At 34.2% G+C, this 21,857-nt stretch overlaps 1 protein-coding gene across 1 annotated transcript in view; it reads left to right on the forward strand.

Annotated features, from left to right (window-relative positions):
• Window positions 1–21,857, forward strand: part of GBE1 (1,4-alpha-glucan branching enzyme 1) — a 254,067-nt gene that overhangs the window by 125,695 nt on the left and 106,515 nt on the right. Inside the window, exons 5-7 of the mRNA XM_019732062.3 lie at window positions 72–207; window positions 2,553–2,643; window positions 5,928–6,137. Of these exons, the coding sequence (XP_019587621.3) occupies window positions 72–207; window positions 2,553–2,643; window positions 5,928–6,137 (437 nt within the window). The remainder of the gene's footprint in view (window positions 1–71; window positions 208–2,552; window positions 2,644–5,927; window positions 6,138–21,857) is intronic.

Raw genomic sequence — 21,857 nt, forward strand, 5'->3', positions numbered from 1 at the left:
ACATGCTTAGTCAGCTAGTGTCATCCCTGCATTTCTGTTCTAATTCTATGTGTAATTTTTATATTCTGTAGTTTAAGCATTCCAGACCAAAGAAGCCAAGAGGTCTAAGAATTTATGAATCTCATGTGGGAATTTCTTCTCATGAAGGAAAAGTAGCCTCTTATAAACACTTTACATGTAATATACTACCAAGAATTAAAGACCTTGGTAAGTAATAACTGTGATTTTTGTTCAGATACAATTTTAATGAATCTGTTCTCTTATTAGAAAAACTAATTACAAGTGTCTCTGTTTTGTGTTGAGTTTAAATATGTAATAGATATGCATTTTATTTTAGGTTTCTCAAATTGCCCTGCAATAGTGATAGCATAGAAAAGAGAAATGGATGAGCACAAGAATTTAAGACATTACTCCAAGGTCAATTTTAAGTAATGTGAACTGATGGCTTGCAAAATTGTAGATAAATACATAAGCATAATTACTTTTTTTTTACAGGAGAGTACTTTTATCAATTTCAGTGGTCATTGATTAAAACCTGTTCATTTTAGTCTGTTAGGGGAAAAAATATTACATTTGTAAGGTAGCTGGAACTCATTTTATAGCAGAGTCGTGTGTGTGTGTGTGTGTGTGTGTGTGTGTGTGTGTGTGTGTGTGTGTTTGTGTGTGTGTACATATAATACATACACATATCTAGCTCTTGTCTGGGTGACACATTTGACAAATATTTATGGTGCTTCTGTGTGAGACAAATTGTTCTAGATGTTTGTATACGGGACTATAATGACACAGGGTCTGTCTTCATGGGAACAACCAGGAGAGTGAATAGTGTCCTGCTGAACTATTGATTCAGTATGCCTTAAATCTGTTCTTTTTATTATTATAGGTGATGCTTTTTTATTATTTCACAACATATTAGCACCGGCTCGAAAGCCTAAGTGGGAAGATAAAATACATTTAATTATTCTGCTTTTACTAAACAGTCCAAATTTTGGCTAGAGGAAAGTTTTGCAACTTATGGTTAAAGTTTTCAGTTATATATGGATCTGGGATTATCTGTGATGATGACGTCAGGTTCTAGAAACCAAAACTAAATAAATGTATGGAGAATTTAATATGAGTTATAGTTAATAGATATTATATTAAAACTGTTGTATTTGAGATGTTCTGTCGTTTTGTAATGTAACAAATGGTTTATGACCCAGTTCTTATATTATAGAACACGTGGCAGAATAAGGATTCTCTCATTCATCTTTGTGTTTGAATTGCCTGGGCCACTATTCTGAACATAAATAAATCCGGAAATGATTAATGCCATAAAATTAATAATAAAAACTATAAATTGGTGCTTGAGCATAAGAATATTTACTATATAATAGAGAAGTAAACTGCAAGCTATATTTTGGTATGAAGCATATAGTTGATTTATGTTAGCTGAGCAGTAGTTCATATACATATTTCTATATAGCCAGACAGTTAATTTGATTTTTTTTTTACAGTAGAAAGGCCAACAATTATACCTTTTCAGCAGATTATAAACCATGGAGTTTATGTTATTTTTTAAACTTATGAATCCCTAATTTTGAATGTGAATTTGTAATTGTTCCAATATACAGTTACTGAAATATGTGCAAGAGAACCTATATTGACATGAATTTGACTTTGAAACCAGAATAAGAATATTTTCTATGTATGTTACAGAAATATAACTTTCAGAGCAATCAAGTCATATTTGGAAATATTAGCAAATTGTACTTGGAAGAAGAAAAAACTGATTTTTTTTAGTTTTTTTTTTTTTTTTTAAAGAATACAAGTTTCTTCTCTGATTATTTGCTACCATTAAAAACACATTAGTAAAGACTTATGTGTTACAGATTTTTGAAAAGGCAGTGTCTACCTTTCTGAGTCACTTCATTTAGTATTAGAGCAAATAGTTTTCAGATAGAGAAAAAGAACTTTGTGTATATGTGTGCACACATGTGCACATATGCAAATTTGGAGTAATTTTACAGGTGCAAGCAACAGTGGAATGTAGAAGAATTAATGCTGATTCTGTAAAAGCTACCTTGTGGAAAAAATGGATTTGTTGCTATATCTCATGCTATCTAGTAGAAAAACTGAAACATAAAGGAAAAGTAAAATAAAAAGTATCTGGCATGTGATTGGTTACTTTTATTCAGCATTCATAATCTTCAGTATGAATATTACAAGTATAACTGAAGTTTAGCATATGCAGATTGCCATCTTTAATATTCTAAATCCAAATTAAGAGTATATTTGCATATAATTTATTACTTGTTAAAATGAAGACATTTGAAATACCTATTAGAGTTAGATTGTAACTTTCAAAAACTGTCCGATTTTTGTGTTAGAAGTTCAGACAAGCAAAATGTGTTAAAGTAGTAGAACTTTTCAAATTGACCGAGTCATTTATATGTAAATGATTATATGCAAAATTTAATATCTTTAGAACAAGGATTCTGTGTTCATATATATTTTTATTACTTTTTTTTCTAACTTTGCTTTTAACTTCTCTTTGACCTTTGCTTATATAGGATACAACTGCATTCAGCTGATGGCGATCATGGAGCACGCTTATTATGCCTGTTTTGGTTACCAAATCACAAGCTTCTTTGCAGCTTCAAGGTAAAATGAAAGACTCATTATATCCATTCTTCTTTGGGCAAAAAAAATAAAATAAATATTTTTTTACATTTTATATGATATTGTTTTGTAACCTATTTTAGGGTTTAACAGATTTAATAGTAGCTGAAAATTTTTACTAATATTATAGACTCTCTTCTCATCTAGCCTTAGAAATTGGACTTGATTTAACATTGGTTTTTGTGAAATGATTTCTGATAAAGAATGTCCAGTTAACTGCTGAAATTTTCATGCACTTGGAGGCCCAAGCTTTAATCAGAAAATCGTGTCCTACAGAAGTCATTATCGCCAGAGCTCACTTTTATGGAAAGAGGTTGACTCATGTAAGAAGGTGACTGAGGAGTCGATTGGTAGGACATACACTACCCACAGAAGGACAGTCCTTTTTCTCAGGCTGAAATCCAAGGCATGTGGCTCTCTGGAAAGAAAGACACCATGGGGTCCTATGCAACTGACGAGGTGCTGACTTGAATGACCACAAGTTGAGCAAGTCTGACATTGTCTCTGCCTCACGGAGCTCTCACTATGGTGGAATATAGATATTAATCCAATAATCATACACTTCATCATTTCTACCGATAATAAAAGCTATGAAGAAAATGACAGGGTGCTATAGTAGCATGGAATCAGAGACCTAATCAGTTAGATTAGACATGAACCGACGTTGGAACTGAGATCTAAAACCTGATTAACTGGGGGGAGCAGTGAAGTTAACTTGAGGGAGCAGTGAAGTGGCAATAGGTAAATAGAATTCCAGATGTAAAAACAAGATTCATTTAACTGTTTCTCTTTTTAGTAGTTCTTCTTGAATAAGTTATTGTTACTTACTACCTCTAATTCCTCCACTTTTCTTCTTTCTTGAACTCATTCCAAGTAGTCTCTGCACCTCGTCACTAAAATTACTCCAGGGTACTGATGGCCTACACACTGTCAAGTCCAAAGATCCGTTCTTAGCTGACTGGCACTGCCAACAGCATTTGGCACAACGGATACTCCCACATTCTCAGAACTTTTGTCTTTCCTTGGCTTTCAGAATAGTATTCCCTCCTGTTCTTTCCCCACCTCTCCTATTTCTTCTTCCTTGTTTCCTTTACTCTTCCTGACCAGTAAAGGTTGGATCTCCCTTGGTTCCATTCTCTTTTGTGTCTGTGAAGCACCTTGGGGGTCTCATCAAGCCTCATCCATTCTTATGGCTTTAATACGCTTTATATGCCAACTCCCAAATTTAACTCTCCAGTCCTGACCTCTGTTGTGAACTTTGAACAATGTCTATTTGGCATTGGGGTATCTAATACTTAGCATTTCCCAAATTAAATTCCTGATCTTAACTTCCAACCTTCCCCTCCTATCATCTTCTCTAGTTCAATAAATGACATCATCTCCCAGTTGTTCAAGCCAAACCCCTTTTCATTATATTTGACTCTCCTTTTCTCTCCCTCCCTACATTCGGTATCGTAAAACCTAACTACCTGAAACTTCAAAATGCATCTCAAATCTGACTGATTCAACTGCTACCACCGTGGTCTAAGTTGCTGTTATCTCTTACCCCTATTATTCAAAGGCTCTTTGGCAAGTCACTCTGTTTTCTCTTGCTCTTCTACCCTTCCACCCTAGCCTCCTCCTCCCTCCACACACGGACCTCTTTCTGCACAATGGCTAGAGTAGCCATTTTAAAATAAAAGTAAGGTCATGTCACTCTTTTGCTCAGAATCATCTAATGATTCCTCTCTTTCAAAATAAAAGCCAAGGTCTTCTATTGGTCCTTAAGACCCTATGTGATTTGGGTCATGGCTGCCCCACTGGTCTCATCTCTTTCTTGGTTATTTCATTCCAGACACACTACTCTATTTGCTATTCTTCAAATAAAGATAGCTCATTTCTGTCCCTAATACTTATTCTCTCTGAACACTGTTCCCCGTAGATATTCACATGTCTTACTCCGTGTATCTTTCAGGTCTTCACATGAATATTGCCTCATGAAACTTTCACTGGTGAACCTACCTATTTAAACCTGCCCTTCCTACCAGTGGTTTTCCTTCATTTTTCTTAAGATAATTTATTGCTATCCAATATTCCACATATCTTGCTTATTTATTTGTTGTCCCCCAAATAGAGTGTAAATTCCATAAAGGCAGTGATATTTATTTATTTATTTTTCACTGCTGAATCCCCAGAGCATGGACAATTTTATGACATATGGTATATAGCTTAACAAATAGTTGTTAAACAAATGGATGAATGAATGAATGAATGAATGAATGAATGATACTTTAGAGCTGTTCATTCATTGATCAATGAGTAGGAAAAAAGGCGAGGTGGCTAGAATAAGGAGAAGAAGAAATAGAGGCTCATAAGTCTGAAGTTATTGGAAGGAGCCAGATTAAGCAGTTCAGTAAGTTATGATCAGGACACTGGTATTTATCCTAAGACAGTGGGATCACAAGTATGATTTTAGGTCGAAGATTACATTATCTTATTTGCATTTTTTAAAGATAGCTCTTTTTGCCCAATGAAGTTGGCTCTTAGGAGACTTACTATATACTAACCACTGTACTAAACCATGCCAGGTAGTTATAGCCCCTGCTCTCAAGGAGCATAAGGTCTAATGAGAAAGACAGACATAGATTAAGATTAAGAAAGGACTTCCTCTTCGGAGTTATTTTTGTGTTTTTCTTTTATGTCGACCAGAAAACTGCTTGTCACAAGCACACGTATATATGGTCTGAGTTACATATCTTTTCTGCTTGGGTGGTGACATATGTGGCATTTTCTCTTGGCCCAGTGGTACCTGAGCACATTTTAGTTTAGGAATAAGTAATTGCAGGAAGGATGGCCTCTATCAAGGCACCAAGGACATTTCAAAGAACTACTGTAAGAACTCCCTAACACCAACCATACACACTCAAAGGGATGGCCAGGTATATGAACAAGAAAGACCATGTTCCCAGGACGAGTTACACTTGGAGATGGAAATCAGAAGCTAGTGTAGAGAAGCAGAATTTTACTCCTGCCTATTCAAAATGTGAATTTTCTTTGGTATATGAATCTACTTTTAATATCCTGCTTTGAAAATTTTTATTGAATACTTTTAAATGTGCTTAATAACAAATATTAAGCAACTTGGACTTGTATCTAAATATTATACTGCATTTGCATATTTAAAGTAGCTAGTACTATGCTGGTAAAACAATTGATATCCAGTAAATGATTAGCTCCTTGCTTTCAATATGATGTATTCTTGGTTTTGCTGTGTACTTTACCTTTAGCCGCTATGGACCTCCTGAAGACCTAAAAGAACTGGTTGACACAGCCCACTCAATGGGAATTATAGTCCTCTTAGATGTGGTTCACAGCCATGCTTCAAAAAATTCAGAAGATGGATTGAATATGTTTGATGGGACAGATTCCTGTTATTTTCATTCTGGACCTAGAGGAAATCATGATCTTTGGGATAGTCGATTGTTTGCCTACTGCAGGTAGGTACATATAATATAGAAATGTTTTCTTTAAAATTAATTTCACTAAATTCATTGTATGTGTACCCTCTCACTGAAATTTAATTTCTTAATTTGATTTTTTATAATTTTATGAAGAATTTTTAACATACTTATACAATGTACTTTGTTTTGTATAGCATGTCTATTCATGATAACTTGCACTAAATTTCAGTTTTACAAATCTTTTGCCATTTAAAATATATCGGTTATATTGTCATTTAAAAGGATTAATATGAAGCATTACTTTCTAAACGACTACTTTATCAATTTGAATTAACCATAGCAAATCTTTTAATAGAGAAATACACATTGTTTTAAGTTGGCTATTTTAAAAATCCATATCTCATGTTTTGCACTTTTAATAATATTACTGTGTTTTTTATTGCATTTAAATGATTGTAACTATAATAACAACTAACATTTATTAGTATGTAATATAATATGTCAGGTTGGGTGCCAAGTGTTTTAGATACATTAGCTACATGTTTTATTTATCCTGAACAACCACAGCTCTGCTTGTACATGGTAAGTACTATTTTTATAGTCATCTAAGTCATCTAACAGATAGTAAGCTAAGGCTTAGTGTTGAACCAATTTGTTAAGATTAAACATCTCTGATGTCTTTTGCCATCTAAATAGAAGGGTGTTTTAGGTGATTAAATCTAAATAACATGATATGACAAACATTTTTCTAGAAACCCAAAATACTCTCAACTTGTATCTGTTATTTATCATAAGTGAAAATATAATGAAAATGTTATCAGGCATATTAAAAGTAGCAGAGTGCCAAGTAATGTATAACTAATTTTTATAATAAATAGTTTGGAAAGCATTTAATGAATTTTTTTTGGATGTTGCATATTACATAAACGTGCACATACCTGGAAAATGAGTAGCGTAGAAAAATGCTTCAGCCAATACTTTGATAAAATGAAGAATTATAATCTTTCAGTACAAATTGGATGACTTTTAAATGGAGGAAATTGTTTTGCTTTACTCTTTTCTTAATATCATATATGACTGTGTATTTCGTAGCAATGTAGGAATCACTCATGCCAGATGAAGCAGCATAATATATGAGAAAAGACACAAGAGGCGAAAGCGGGTGGCAGGGTTCCAGGCCTAGCTTCACTCTGGTACAAATTAATTAATCATTCTTGTTCTCAGGCTTTTCATTTTAAGAAGGAGGCAGAGTTTGTGGCATAATACAATTCCCTCTGTAAAGGGATTTTGTATTTTTATCACATTTTTGAACATTGCTTTTTATATTATGGGTTTATAACAAGTAAAAAGCACTGAACCTGTGCTACTTCTGTGATATAATCCCACTAATTACATTATTGAGTAAGTCTTGTAAAAGTTGATTGTGGACAGAAAGTAAAGTTAAACTCTCCGGTTTATAGTTGGGCGAATAAGAGTTAACTTTGTCCTGTAGAACTGTTAAATATTAAGAAATACATTAAATGGTTAAATTTGTATATTATAAAACAATTCTTTTGTAGAACTGTGTCTTAAATAGAAATACATTACATCGGGTAGATTTTTGTTGTAAAATTATTCTTTATTTTATTAAAATGAACTTTTTTGTATCATAAGCTCTTGAAGTGTATTTAAAGTTATCGATTTTTTTAAAATGAAATTTATTGGGGTGACAATGGTTAGTAAAATTATGTAGATTTCAAGTGTACAATTCTATAATACAGCATCTATGTATCACATTGTGTGCTTACCACCCAGAATCAGTTCTTAGTTTTCTAAAGGAATTATACATAATTGTTTAAAAATATTTCTACAGAAATTAAGACATATGTAACATTTTTTATTTAATCTGTAGTTTCTTTTGTTCAAGTAAATATTAATCTTTCTCAGGTGCTTACTTTTGGTAAATTATATGTAATATGGTTTTAGCTTATTTTTTTATTATGACTATTTTTTGGCATCGTTATATCATATAGGTTGAGTCCTCTGTAAATATAGTTCCATTTAAAATACAATTCTATTATTGTAGATGTTGTATTTGGCAATATCTAAATTGTCCAATTTTTAGAGAATTAGTATTTTTCTATGTAGGTTTATACTACTGGTCATGACATCATTAAATACTATACGTAGATAAAATCCTACAAAGCTAATGTATATCACCAAATTTAAACAAATAGTTCTTACATACTTAGATTTTTTTCAATATATAAAATACAAAGATTTCTAGTACTCTGAATTTTTTTCTCAATACTATGTGCAATTTATTAAAAACTCTGTTGACAAAATTTATATTAGCCTGATATTTATCAGACTTTTTCTCTTACATTTTCTTCCTTCTATTCTGATTAATTATATCATATGTGATATAACATGGCTGTATCACAATGCTAAAGCCATTTCATAATTAGCATTCACGATTCAAGTCCCACTCTGCTCTTTTGGTTATCTGTTGCTGCTTAATAAATCAACCCCAAGTTTATTGACTTCAGACAACAGCAGTTGTTGATTTTGTTTCCATATCTACAATTTGGCCATAGCTCAGCCAGGATAACTCTTTTCCATGTTGTGTCAGCTGGATGGCTCCAGCAGGGAGCCAGGCAACCACTTTCAAGATGTTTCACTCATATGACTGACGGTTGGTGCTGGCTGTCACCTAGGAATTCACGTATGGTCTTAGGTTAAAAGGGCCTCAGTTCCTCCCCTGTAGCCCATTCCACAGGTTATCCAGCTATCTTACAAGACTGAAATCCCAAAACGCAGAATGCACAGGCTGGCATTTCTTACGGTCTGGACCTGGAAACTGGCACAGCATCATTTCTGCTGCAAATTATAGATCAAGCAGTTACAGAGTCAAGGGGTAGGGGACATGGACCCCTCCTCTCAATGGAAGAAACATTAAAGAATTTTAGGACTATGTTTTAAAATCCCCACATCTAATAAGTTCTGATGACATACACGGAATATGCCATTTTACAAATTCTGAAGAGATGTATTGAGTATCTGTCTGTGAAAATACTGTTTTTCTCACCTGTATTTCTGTGGCACAGAGTTATGTCTGAAATAGGCAATTTTGAAAAAAAACCACACTTTTCATTTAAAAAGTAGTAATACCATTGTCGATAATTAGAAAATATAACAAGGCATACAAAATCCAACATAAAAATCATTTTTTATAAATATAAATAACATATATTGTATGTAAGTACCTTTAATGAATATCCCTTCTATGCATATACACAAGAAAACCCAAGCCTTCTCTATGACCCTCTCCACAGAATAACTACAATGCCTATAATTTTGGGTTTGTTCCTTATCCAGATGAATTCAGAAACTTCAATTCATATCTCATATCTTAAAATATAAGTTATTTTCCTCCCCTTACCTTTGATATGTTGATTAATATTATATTCCACTGAAAATATATATGAAAATCGTACATGGTTTACCTAAGGCTTAAGCCTCTTCTTTGGAAACTTGTAATAATTTTTTGAAATTAGTGTACTTCCTGTTTGAAAAAGAAACTCATCTTCTATACAATCATCTTCTGTAGAGATATGTTGCTGATGCTCATTTCATCCTATCTATATGTCACAAACTGTCACCATTTATAATCTCTGATTCAAGTGGCATCATCAGAGTTATCAGAATTAAATCTCTTACTCTGGGTAATAGCGGGGATCCTGACTGTGCTGTATCATTACCTGCTAGGAATAAATTTTCAATCAGGAGCTGCCCATGTTTTAATTTTCTGTCTGCTCAGCTGAACTGCCTCTAGCTCTGCTAAATTACTAATGACAGTTCATACCCGAGATTGGGTTGTCCTTTCTTTAGTTGGCAAAGAAAACTTTCTGATAAATCTGTAACCCGTAAGTTTCAGAAGTTTCTAGAGTAAGAAATAGTGAATATAATTTAGAAGTCTCAGTTTTAAGTTCTGTTTTGCGTGTGCATCTGGCACTATGTAAATGCACTTGATAAAACAACATGACAACTGCAGATTTGTTGAGCTTAATTATTTTGCTTTAAATATTACTACAGCTTCAAATAAGTACCTTTTCTTTATTGAATGTTTCTTTTGAAGATAAGGTATTGAATCTTAAAGGACATAGAGCTAGTACAAAGTTTTTCCCTGAACTTTACATTTGGGTACCACAGTAGTATAATCAGCGGGGGTTTGTAATGTGACAGCGAAGAGGCAGGAAGATGCTATACTCTTATCCTGAGTTATTAGAGTTCCTTTCAGAAACAAAAGTGAATCCAGTTTGCTTTTTCAGTGTCATACCCACGTTGAATAAAATACCCATGGTATCTGTACAGATACTATAGTATTTGGGGCTTATTAATCATGCTAAGCCTTTTCAACAAATTAGAATGTAGAAGGAAATTCTTGGAGGCTTTCCCAGCTCAGAGTGAATATGTATTTGATCTTAAGTATGTTTATTATATTGTGTTTCTTTTTTAGTTTTGTTAATATAGTGAATTACTTTTATTGGTTTTGAATGTTAAGCCAATCTTGCACTCCTGGAATAAACCCTCATGAACATAGGTGCTAATATTTTAAAGAAGATTTTAGCATTTTTATATATGATGTTACATCATGACCAAATCAGTTCTTAATGGTGAATGTTAATGTAAGGATTATTGTGCATTAATATAGTATTAGCTAATGAGTATATGATGCCCTCATAATCAGCAAGATACTTATAAACTAAGCATCCAGGACATGAATAGAAACCTCCAAAATTTTTATTAGTAGTTACAAAATAGGGGGATGTATATAAAGTCCAGCATAGAAAATATAGTCAATAATGTTGCAACAACTATGTATAATGTCAGATGTGTACAAGACTAATTAAGGGGATCATTGCACAAATTATATAAATGTCTAACCACTATGCTGTAAACCTGAAACTAATATAACATAATATTGAATGTCAACTGTAACTGAAGAAATATACTTAAATAATAAGAACTTTAAAGGCATGTGCTACTTTGTATTTTCTTAAAAGCAAAAACAAAAAGCTACATGCCATTGGGTGAAATAATTGTTCTTTTGACTGTAATGAAATGACCACAGTAACACAGAAAATAGCATAGAAAGGGTAAATGTGTACATCTACTTTTGAGAACAATTTGGTATTATTTGGAAAAGTTGTAGATTCTGGTAATATGCATTACTAGGTACATATGCTTGGGAAACTTCTGAGCATATGCTTATTAGAAGTTTGGGGGTAAAAAACCACTCCCTTCAGACATTTTAACAATTAATTTGCAGTAACTATGTTCAAAGAAAGTTCAGCTATGCAGAGAGCATTTGGGGGAAAATACCAAGAAAGACATCCATCATTGTGATTTTATTGCCACAAATTATTTCAGTTATAAAATTGTTTTATTTACATACACATGAATCTTGGAGCAGTTTTTGTCAAACTTGTAAAATTATTCCAGTTTTAGTTTGTCCTGAGCCTATTAGTTATAAATACAAATGTTATTATAAATGTAAATGAATTATCTTATGGTTACTTGGCAAGGTCACCCGCTTCAGGGAAAATGAAAATATACACACTAAATTTCATGAAAGATGATAGATGGTAGACAGAGTTGGGAAAAAAAAAGTTTTATAATTTGATAGTCACAGCCATTGATCCTCTTATTTATATCTGTATATTTTAATGAGTTATTACAGCCAGGACAAGCATTAAAACCACATGGCAAAGTAATTTTAACATTAAGCAGAACTTGGTTATTTTATCTTTATTTTAAAATTAGTTTCTTTAAAATTAGTTCCAGTATACTTAATATATTACTAAAGTAGTAAATATATACAATTAATAAATAAGCACATATATGGAGGACTGGAATGAAAAGTTTTTACTGATAGGGCACACAATCAAAAACGTTTACAGCTCATTGAGGTAGATCATTGCTTAGTTAAATTATGGTTAGCATCACAGAATTTTTTTTTTTTTATGAAAAATAATTTTCTGATCAATTCATTTACAAATGTATTGATTTCTTTATTTTAATAAACATATTGAGCATCTACTATATGCCATGTCTTTAGAGAGGTGATCTTTTCAATATATGTAAATGTAGCACAAATCCCCTCCAAAAATATGGTTTTAATTTTTTTGGATAGAGTTCAGGACGTACAATATTTTTTTAACTGAAGTAATACAGCATCATTTTAGACAGACAGATACCTGTTCTGTTTGCTTTATAAAAAGCAAGTGGTGCTTTCTTTAAAATAAAGTATTTGCTTTATAAACGACAAATGATAGATGATTAAAAGGCAATTTTGGACACAGATTTAATAAACAGCTAACTGTTCCAAAAGGACTCAGACAGTTTAAACCAAGCAATAACCATAGCCTATTCATTAGGAATATTAGAATCTGACAGAATGAGTATTAATACATGCTGAATGTTCCATAAAAAAGTCGTAATGCTTTCTTCTTTTATAGTATTTTTTTTATTTTCCTTTTTAATATTTCTCCTTTGTTTAAACCAGAACTGAATTTCAGCTTGATTGAGGAAAATGGTTAAAACTACTATGTCATAGAGAGTAGAGTTAGATTCAAAATTCCGACAGGCTAATTCTCTTTTGTCAAAGAGGTTAAGAAAGTTGCTCTATCAATCTAATCTGTCTGGATTTGAGTATGAGTAGTAGAAATATAAGTTCTCTCACAGGGTTTATGAGATTATTCAGCCTCGCAGAAAGGTTTCTATTGATGCTGAGCACAGCACAGGAAGAAGGATTTACAGTCTTTGTATAAACTTTGTTCCTGGTATTATCTGCCTCGTTTATTCCCCACAAATCTAAAATTAAGGTACATGGGGCTATCTCAAAAATATCTGGCATATATAGGTCTTACCTATCACATTCACCTTCTCAAATCTAAACTCACTCTAAAGTAGGGTAGTTCTACTAGGTAGTTTATCTTAAATTTGAAAATGTTATGCATTGCTATAAAAACACCTTCTTTAGCTTAACACAACGGTAAATGCTTGTGACAATGGCCTGAAAGTTCCTATTCAATAATTATTCATTTAAGTCTGGGAATTTTGTGTAGTCTATAATAATATGTGGGTGTTGTTTATGACCTTTTAAAATAAGCAGGTAAAAAACGAAAAAAAAAATCGATTTTTCTGTGTTTATTTGTATGTAACAAAACAACTTGTTTAAGTATGTCTGTTTTGTAGGGTAGGGATTAACAGTTTTGAAGTTATGAAGAGATATTTCATGGCTTCCTAGCTCAATAATTTCCTTCGCATTCCATGCAAATAATCCATGTTATACTGAGAAAATTATTTTCAGAAAATACAGGTATCTCACAGTTTGGGAAGCATATGCATTTACAAGTAATACAAAATTAGCCATTTTTGAGGGTTATTTTCCCCATTCATTAGATTAGTGACCAGGTATATTTTTCTGTAACTTATGTATTTCCTATCTACATTTTGTGATGGTGAAGTATCTCTACTTGGTTATACCTTGAGTTTTCGGTCTTTTTTTTTGCTTTCACCGTTTTTAAGAGAAGCCATCAGCCTCAGGATTTATTTTTTCTCCTTTCAGGTTAAAGTATATCCCCAAGCATAGACCTTTGCCTATGTAGCCTTTCAAAATTCTGTCTGCTGAAAGCATCAGTAAAACTCAAGGTCAATTTTACTTAACATTTTCTCATTGCTTTAGGAATCAAAACAGCATAATAATCAACTTTTCCAAGACTGAATGTCTGTCCCTGGTACTGCGTTCAGGATAGCAAATGAGGCTGACTAGCTGTCTGTCCCGTTGGGTTCACCTGGTCTTGTGAGGTGATGATAATCGTAATGATTGCAGTGATAACTTTTATTAAGGGCCATTCATTTCAGAGGCATTAGGTACTTTACATACATTATTAAACTTCTCTGACCACCTGACACAAAATAACTCCTCTAATTTCCTGCCATTCCTTATCGCCTGTCCTTCCTTATTTTTTCTCCATTGCATTTATCACCATGTGGCTTTCCAAAAAGGCACTTGTTTACTTTTTAATTTTAATGATATACTATTTGTTATTTAGACAGCGTATTAAATGTTGAAATAAAGTTAATAATTTATTACTTATAGAAAACATTTAAAATAAAGCAGTGTCTATCTTTTTCTTCTGTCTCACAAACTTTTCAATATCAAATTTGCTTGCCTGGAAAGCAACATACAAAGTATTGATTTGGTGGGGTTACCTGTTCTTTAGAACTGAGTTCAATGAAGAAAGCTACAAGAGATACTTCTAGCCAAAGTGATAATAATACTAGTAAATGCTGTGTATGTCTAAGCTACTAAGAATCTGATAAAATACGTGGTTTTGGAATTAAATGACCTTTACTTCTCTGATATTGAACCAAGCAGCTTAACATTTGGATCTCGTTTTCATGTATAAAGAGCTCATGGTGATAATATTATTTGTCATAGGCAGTACTTCAAACTATATAAAATAAAATAGCTGAAATTCATGGCAAACTAGAACATAGACTATTATGGAAAGTTTGGAGTTGTACTGTCAGATTTTTAGTGAAAACAGAACTCAGTTCATAAACCAGGCAGGTCACTGAGGGAAGCAGGCCAGGTAGTAAGTACTCTTGGCGACCTGGATGTACAAACAGGTCCTGCCTGAAGGGGCTGCCACTCACAGCTCGGCCTGTTGTTTCTATGTGAGAAAGTGGCCCATGCAGACACATCTGCCAGTTCTTTAAAAGAAGTCAGGAATCCACGTTTTATATGAAATCTCCTCATGTTTAAATGTCTGTAGTTAATTTAGAATGTTGCAGTCACTGTGCAGACCAAAGAAACACACATGTGGGATGAATATGATCCCTGAACTTTTGGGCTTTCCCTGGATCCCAAGATGTGCCTTGGAATCCCGAGTATTAGATTCTACCAAATTTCAACAATTAAGTAGTAAATTAAGTAATGAGTCAAAGATGATAAGGACGATGATGCTTTTATGACTGAAACACAACATCGTGATTCTTTTTTTTTTTTTGTATTAGCAATGGAAATTTTATAAACCTAAAGCGATAATATATTACCAGTCAACAGAATTATGTTAACATCTTGATTTTAAGTAACAACCAAATCAGCAAAATGAGTGCCTTTTAAGAGAAGGCTCAGTAAAGCAAAATGTACATATATTGAAGAAATTGACATAGTTGAAATTCAGTGACTTTCATTTCTTTTAAAAGCTTGCAGCTACGTTGTAAGTAACTTCTTTAAAAAACTGTAAATGTAGTTTCTGACCTTTGGAGGTAACGTAGCGAATGGATAGGAATCTAGGTTGTAGTTATCATCTGGGCTCCGATACTAGTTGGAGGGCTTAGGATCATGTGACCACACAGACATTAGTTAATCTTTCTAAGTTTAATTCCCCACCCTCTGTAAAATAAGATTCTAATTGTGCCTCCCTCCAGTTGTGAAGATTCAGTGACACACTTCTCCCACTGCCTGACTTGTGGTCCCGATAATTGCCATGGTCGACAGCATTACCATTTCACTGTCACAGTCATCTTGTGGGCAGATTCACCAGCCAGCCTCGTCCTCTGAAACATAATTAGAGGGAAAGACAAGGAACAGCATTATTTTTTTTCCATGAGCCAAAATGTGTGCCATCATGGCTGTGGGTCTTTCTTCGTTGTGGTCTCATGCTATTTTTTAAAAGCCCATTAAGCTCTTTTCTTGGTAGAAGCACAAATTAAAACCGTTGTGGGAAGGACAGATCATAATCAACATCTAACAGTACTGAGAAGTCGTAGCCGAGAGCAATGGCAGACAAACCCCATCAAGGTCAGAATCCAGAACTGAAGACACAGCAGTGTGAGTGCGTCAGGCCACTCAGGTGTGGGGGCAAACAGCTCCACACACTGTAATTGTCCCTCTGGGCATCATTAGAGGCAGTGCAGTGTAATAATTGATCATAATGAACATGAGGCATTAGAAAAACTTTGTCATGTTCAAAATTGTCTTTTTAAGATGCTAGGAAAAAGTACAATGTAACTTCAAAGTATTTCCATTAAAATGTTCCATTTTCAAATGTTTTCAGAACTTAGCTAAAGTTATCTGTCAACTATTTTTTTAATGAGAATTACTGTGAAGATTTTAGTTCTGCAGACTGTGTTTCCCTCCAGTGTGGAATAAGCGAAGCATGCCTCTACTTACCATTATTTTTTAAGGTTTCAGGTGTGAAAGGTATTTTATTAAACAGTTATTGAATTAACTACTCTTTATTTTGCATTTTAAATCAAGGGCCATCTGATATATTTTTTTAGAACGCTGTTTTATGGCTCTCACTTCTGAGGGGGAAACAGATTTTTTAGTCTCAGAATGTTTATTTTTGATCAAGTTGTTATGTCTTTTCCAATAATGGAGTTACATGACAAATTAGTACAATGCTAAGCTGGACTATACCAGTGCCTGGATTAAGCCAAGCAGTAAGGGCGTGCTTAGTTTTACAGTCTTGAGTTTTCTGTTTCGTGGGGTCATTGATCTCGTGGCAATGGTTATGAGCACGGCGATCATACATTTATACTTGTTGGTGGGTGCCCTGTCTGCTACAGCATTTGCTTCTGATGTTTTTCTTCTTGACATAGTGTCATTGTTAATAGTTGCCTTGAAATAAGCTGGTACAGGTTTGCTTGAACTGTAGATTGTCCGTCTAGCTTCTGCCATGGACTCATCTACTGGCTTGTGTGATTACATCTGACCGGCTATCAGAAACAGCCCATCTCACTATCTTTTCCCAATCCTTTCCAGAAGTAAGATATCTAACATCTCCTATATTAGAAGAGAATTTGGGTTGCTTAGTGATAAAATGAAGTGGATGAACACAGCAAACACGTTTAGGTCATAGGGGTGGCGAGGGAGCCTCTCGATGTTTGTTATCCCCGCTGGCCAATTGATACAGGATACTGCTGTGCTGCCAGGCTGGTGGCCATCAGGGTCACTGAGAAAAATGGGAAATTATATGTGAGGTGTACGTAATATGTTATAAGTATGCAAAATAGACACCCAACAGTCCTGCTGACGAGCATATAAACACTGTCCAAAAGAAATATAATGCAAGCCACAGACTCATATGCAATTTTAAATATTCTAGTACCCACATTCCTTTCTAAAATGGTGATTAAACAGGAGCCTACCTTGTGGAGGTGTCATGAGATTTAAAATGTAAAAAAAAAATATATATATGTAAAGTTCTTAGAACAGTTCCTGGCACATACCAAGAATTAGTTAGTTGCTTCTTATAACTTTCATGGTTTGTTCCACATCCATACTTTTTTGTGTAGCTCAAGTCATGCAAACTCTGAACATAACGTACTTCCCCCCTTATCTGTGGTTTTGCTTTCCGTGGTTTCAGTTACCTGAAGTCAACTGCGGTCCAAAAATATTAAATAGAAAATTCCAGAAATGAATAATTCATCAGTTTTAAATTGTTGGTCGTTCCGAGCAGTGTGATGAAATGTCGCACCCTCCACTGTGCTCTGTCCCATCTGGGACGTGACTCTTCCCTTTGTTCAGTGTATCCATGTTGTATGCAGTCTCTACTCGTTAGTCACTTAGTAGTCGTCTTGGTTATCAGATGACTGTCATGGTATCACAGTGCTTGTGTTCAAGTGACCCATATTTTACTTCATAACAGCCCCAAAGCACAAGAGTAGTGACACTGGCAATTCGGATATGCCAAAGAGAAGCCATAAAATGCTTCCTTTAAGTGAAAAGGTGTGTATAATATGGAAAAAACAAAACAAAACAAAAAAACCCAAACACATAGGATATATATGGTTCGGTACTGTCTGCAGTTTCAGGCCTTCACTGGGGTTCTTAGAACATATTCCCGAGGATTAGAGGAGGCTACTGTATAATCAGTTCATCCCCCTGTGGTATGGCTGGAGTAAGCTTTCTTAAATGCAAACTTGGTGTAGGACTCACAGATGTAAATCATTCAGTGGGAGACGATAGCTTGTAGCAGTTGTTGTCTAAACCTGAATGCTCGTAGCTCTGGTGACAGTGGAGCTCTCATGTCGCTGGTAGTCTCTCCCACTTGAGGCTGCCTCTCCCTTATACAAATATGGGACCCAAAGGCACAGAAACAGGATTTCGCATGCCAGTTGCGCCCTATCAAATATGGTCCCAAGTATTTCTCAGATGTTTTCTTATGGTTTCTAGGCCACTGACTGAAAGTGAGATTATGCGATATCCTGAAGAGTCTTGAGCACAAAAAGTGCCATTGTTTACTAACTAGGTGGTGAGATGTGCAATTAGCAGTAGGCAACACAAGCATGTTTTCCAATTTGCAGCTATCCCTGGAAAGCCTGGTGGTTGTATATGTGTGTGTACTGTGCAAAAATGCATACAGAAGTGTGTGTGTGTGTGTGTGTGTGTGTGTGTGTGTGCATGTATGTATGCCTTTCGGATAGTGGGTGGGGTAGTGACACAGAGTCCTAACTCATTTTATTGTTTTCCCCAAGGCAGAAACTATGGGTTATGATACATTCAATTATAACTTGTTGATATACAAAATAATCCAATTGTAAATTTTAAGAAAACATATTTAAAAAGATGGCATAATTTTTATTTTTATTTATTTTTTAATTTTTTAATTAATGTAAGTTTTATTACTTTCATGTGTACAAAACTACATAATGATTAGACATTTATACCCCTCACAAAGTGATAACCCCACCAAGTCTATTACCCATCTGACACTGTACATAGCTATTACAATACCTTTGACTATATTCCCTATGCTGTACTCTATATCCTGTGACTATGTAAATAAATGTGTGTGTGTGTGTGTGTGTGTGTGTGTGTGTGTGTGTTTAATTACAGTTGACATCCAATCTTATTTTATGTTAGTTTCAGGTGCATAGTGCAGTTAGGTTAGGCATTTACGTAATCTATGAAGTGAATCCCCCAATAAGTCCAGTACCCATCTGACACCTTATATAGTCATTACAACATTATTGACTATATTCTCCATACTGTATTTCACATCCCTGTAACTACCAATTTGTACTTTCTAATCCCTTCATCTTCTTCCCTATCACCCAAGCCCCCTCCCATCTAGCAGTCATCAGTTTTTTTCTCTGTATATATGAGTCTATTTCTGTTTTGTTTGCTCATTTATTCTGTTCTTTAGATTCCACATATAAGTGAGATCATATGGCATTTGTCTTTCTCAGTCTGACTTACTTCACTTAGCATAATATCTTCTAGGTCCATCCATGTTGTTGCAAATGGTAAGATTTCTTTATTTTTTATGGCAGAGTAATATTCCATTGAATAAATGTACCACAATTTCTTTATCCAATTGCCTATTGATGGGCATTTTGATTGTTTCCATATGTTGGTTCTTGTAAATGGCACTGCAGTAAACATACCAGTGCATATATTTTTTTCAAATTAGTGTTGTGGATTTCTTTGGATAAATACCTAGGAGTGGAATTGCTGGGTCATAAAGTAGTTCTACTTTTAATTTTTTGAGTAACCTTCATACTGTTTTCCACAGTAGTTGCACCAATCCACAATCCCACTAACAGTGCATGAGGGTTCCCTTTTCTCTACATCCTCACCATCACTTGTTGATTGTTGATTTATTGATGATAGCCATTCTGACACGAGTGAGGTGGTATCTCATTGTGGTTTTCATTTGCATTTTTCTGATGATTAGTGACATTGAGCATCTTTTCATATGTCTATTGTCCATCCGTATGCCCTCTTTAGAGAAATGTCTATACATGTTATGTACTCTGCCCATTTTTTAATTGGATTGTTTGTTTTTTTGGTGTTGAGTTGTACTCGCATGAGTTTTTTTTTTTTTTTTTTTAATGTATATATAAATTTGGGATAGTAACCTCTTATTAGATGTATCATTGGCAAATATCTTCTCTCATTCAATAGGATGTCTTTTTGTTTTGTTAATGGTTTCCTTTGCTGTTAAAAAAACTTTTTAGTTTGATGTAGTTCCATCTGTTTATTTTTTTCTTTTGTTTCTCTTGTCCAAGGAGATAAGTCAGTAAAAATACTAATGAGTAATGTCTGAGAGTTTACTTCCCATATTTTCATCTAGGAGTTTTTATGGTTTTGGGTCTTACATTTAAGCCTTTGGTCGATTTTGAGTTTATTCTTGTATATGGCATAAGATAAGATCCATTTTCTTTTTTTTTTTATGTACCTGTCCAGTTTTCCCAGCACCATTTATTAAATAAATTGTCTTTACCCCAGTGTAAATTATTGCTTTCTTTGTCATAGATTAAATGACCGTATAGGCATGGATTTATTTCTGGGCTCTCTGTTCTATTCCATTGATCCATATGTCTGTTTCTAAGATGACATAATTTTTAAAAAGCATTTGTAATATGGATGTGGCGGCATGTCTCCATTATTGTATATCTTTAGCCAATCTCTAAAAGGAAGTGTACAGACAATCAACAGTATCCCATTGTGTATATGTACAACATCTTCTTTATCTAATCATATGTTGATGGGCGCTTGGGTTGCTTCCATATTCTAGCTATTGTAAATAGTGCTGCAATGAGCATAGGGGTGCATCTAGGTACATATATACACTAGAATATTACTCGGCCATAATAAAAAATGAAATCTCACCATTTGCGACAACATGGATGAAACTGGAGGGTATTATGCTAAGTGAAATAATTCAGACTGAGAATGACAAATACCATACATATGATCTCAGTTATACAAGTATGTGGAATCTAAAGAACAAAATAAATGAACAAAGAAAACTGAAACAGAATCATAGATACAGAGAAGAAACTAATGTTCGCCAGATGGGATAGGGTGGGAGAGCTGGGTGAAAAAGGGGAAGGGATTAAGAAATACAAATTGGTAGTTACAAAATAGTCATGGGAGTATAAAACACAGTGTAGAGAATATAATCAATACTGTTGCAACAACTAAGTATAGTGCCAGGTGGATACTAGACTAAGTGGGGGAGGGGGAAATCAGGGCATGAATTGCATAACTGTCTAACCAGTATGCTGTACATCTGAAACTAATATAAAATAATATTGAATGTCAACTGTAATAATGTTGACTGTAACTGAAAAAAATAAATACATAATTTAAAATAAAAGAACAATAGACAATAGTCACAATGGGTTAATCCTTTCTGTGTCTTGAGGCATCAAAGTCGGTTGTTTCTGCAACTGACTCTAGCAGCCCCATGGTCCTATCCACTTGGTACTGAGGGGCCTTCACTGAAGCCCTGCGGGTGCAAGGATCACATTTAAAGTAATTGGCCTAGAGGATGAATTCCAAGTTCTTGGCAAACTGGGAGCTCTAGTATCTAATCTCTGTTCTCTTTCTACCTTTCTGTATTCTACAATGTAGAGTCCTTCTGACATACTGAGTCTGTGTCTTTACACATATGCCATCCCTTCTCTTTCGGAATGCCTTCGTCCTCTCTGTTACTTTATGGGCTATCTTATATCTCAGCACCGAGTATCTATCTCTCCTTGTAGGAAGCCTTCATAAAAGCCCACTGATCCCCATCCCTCTCCCTTTAAATGTTCTCTTCCACCTCATTCCAACAGACTTAACTGGACTTTCCTTTCTTACTTAAATACTGCATTTATAGGTCTTATAATGTACACGTTAACATTGAAAAATTCTCCATGTTGGTCTTTTCTACTAGACAACATGTCATGTCAGTGACCTGCCCT

This window comes from Rhinolophus sinicus, chromosome 17, assembly GCF_057876585.1.
Source record: "Rhinolophus sinicus isolate RSI-liver-muscle chromosome 17, RSI-T2T, whole genome shotgun sequence".
In the NCBI taxonomy this organism is placed as follows: domain Eukaryota; kingdom Metazoa; phylum Chordata; class Mammalia; order Chiroptera; family Rhinolophidae; genus Rhinolophus; species Rhinolophus sinicus.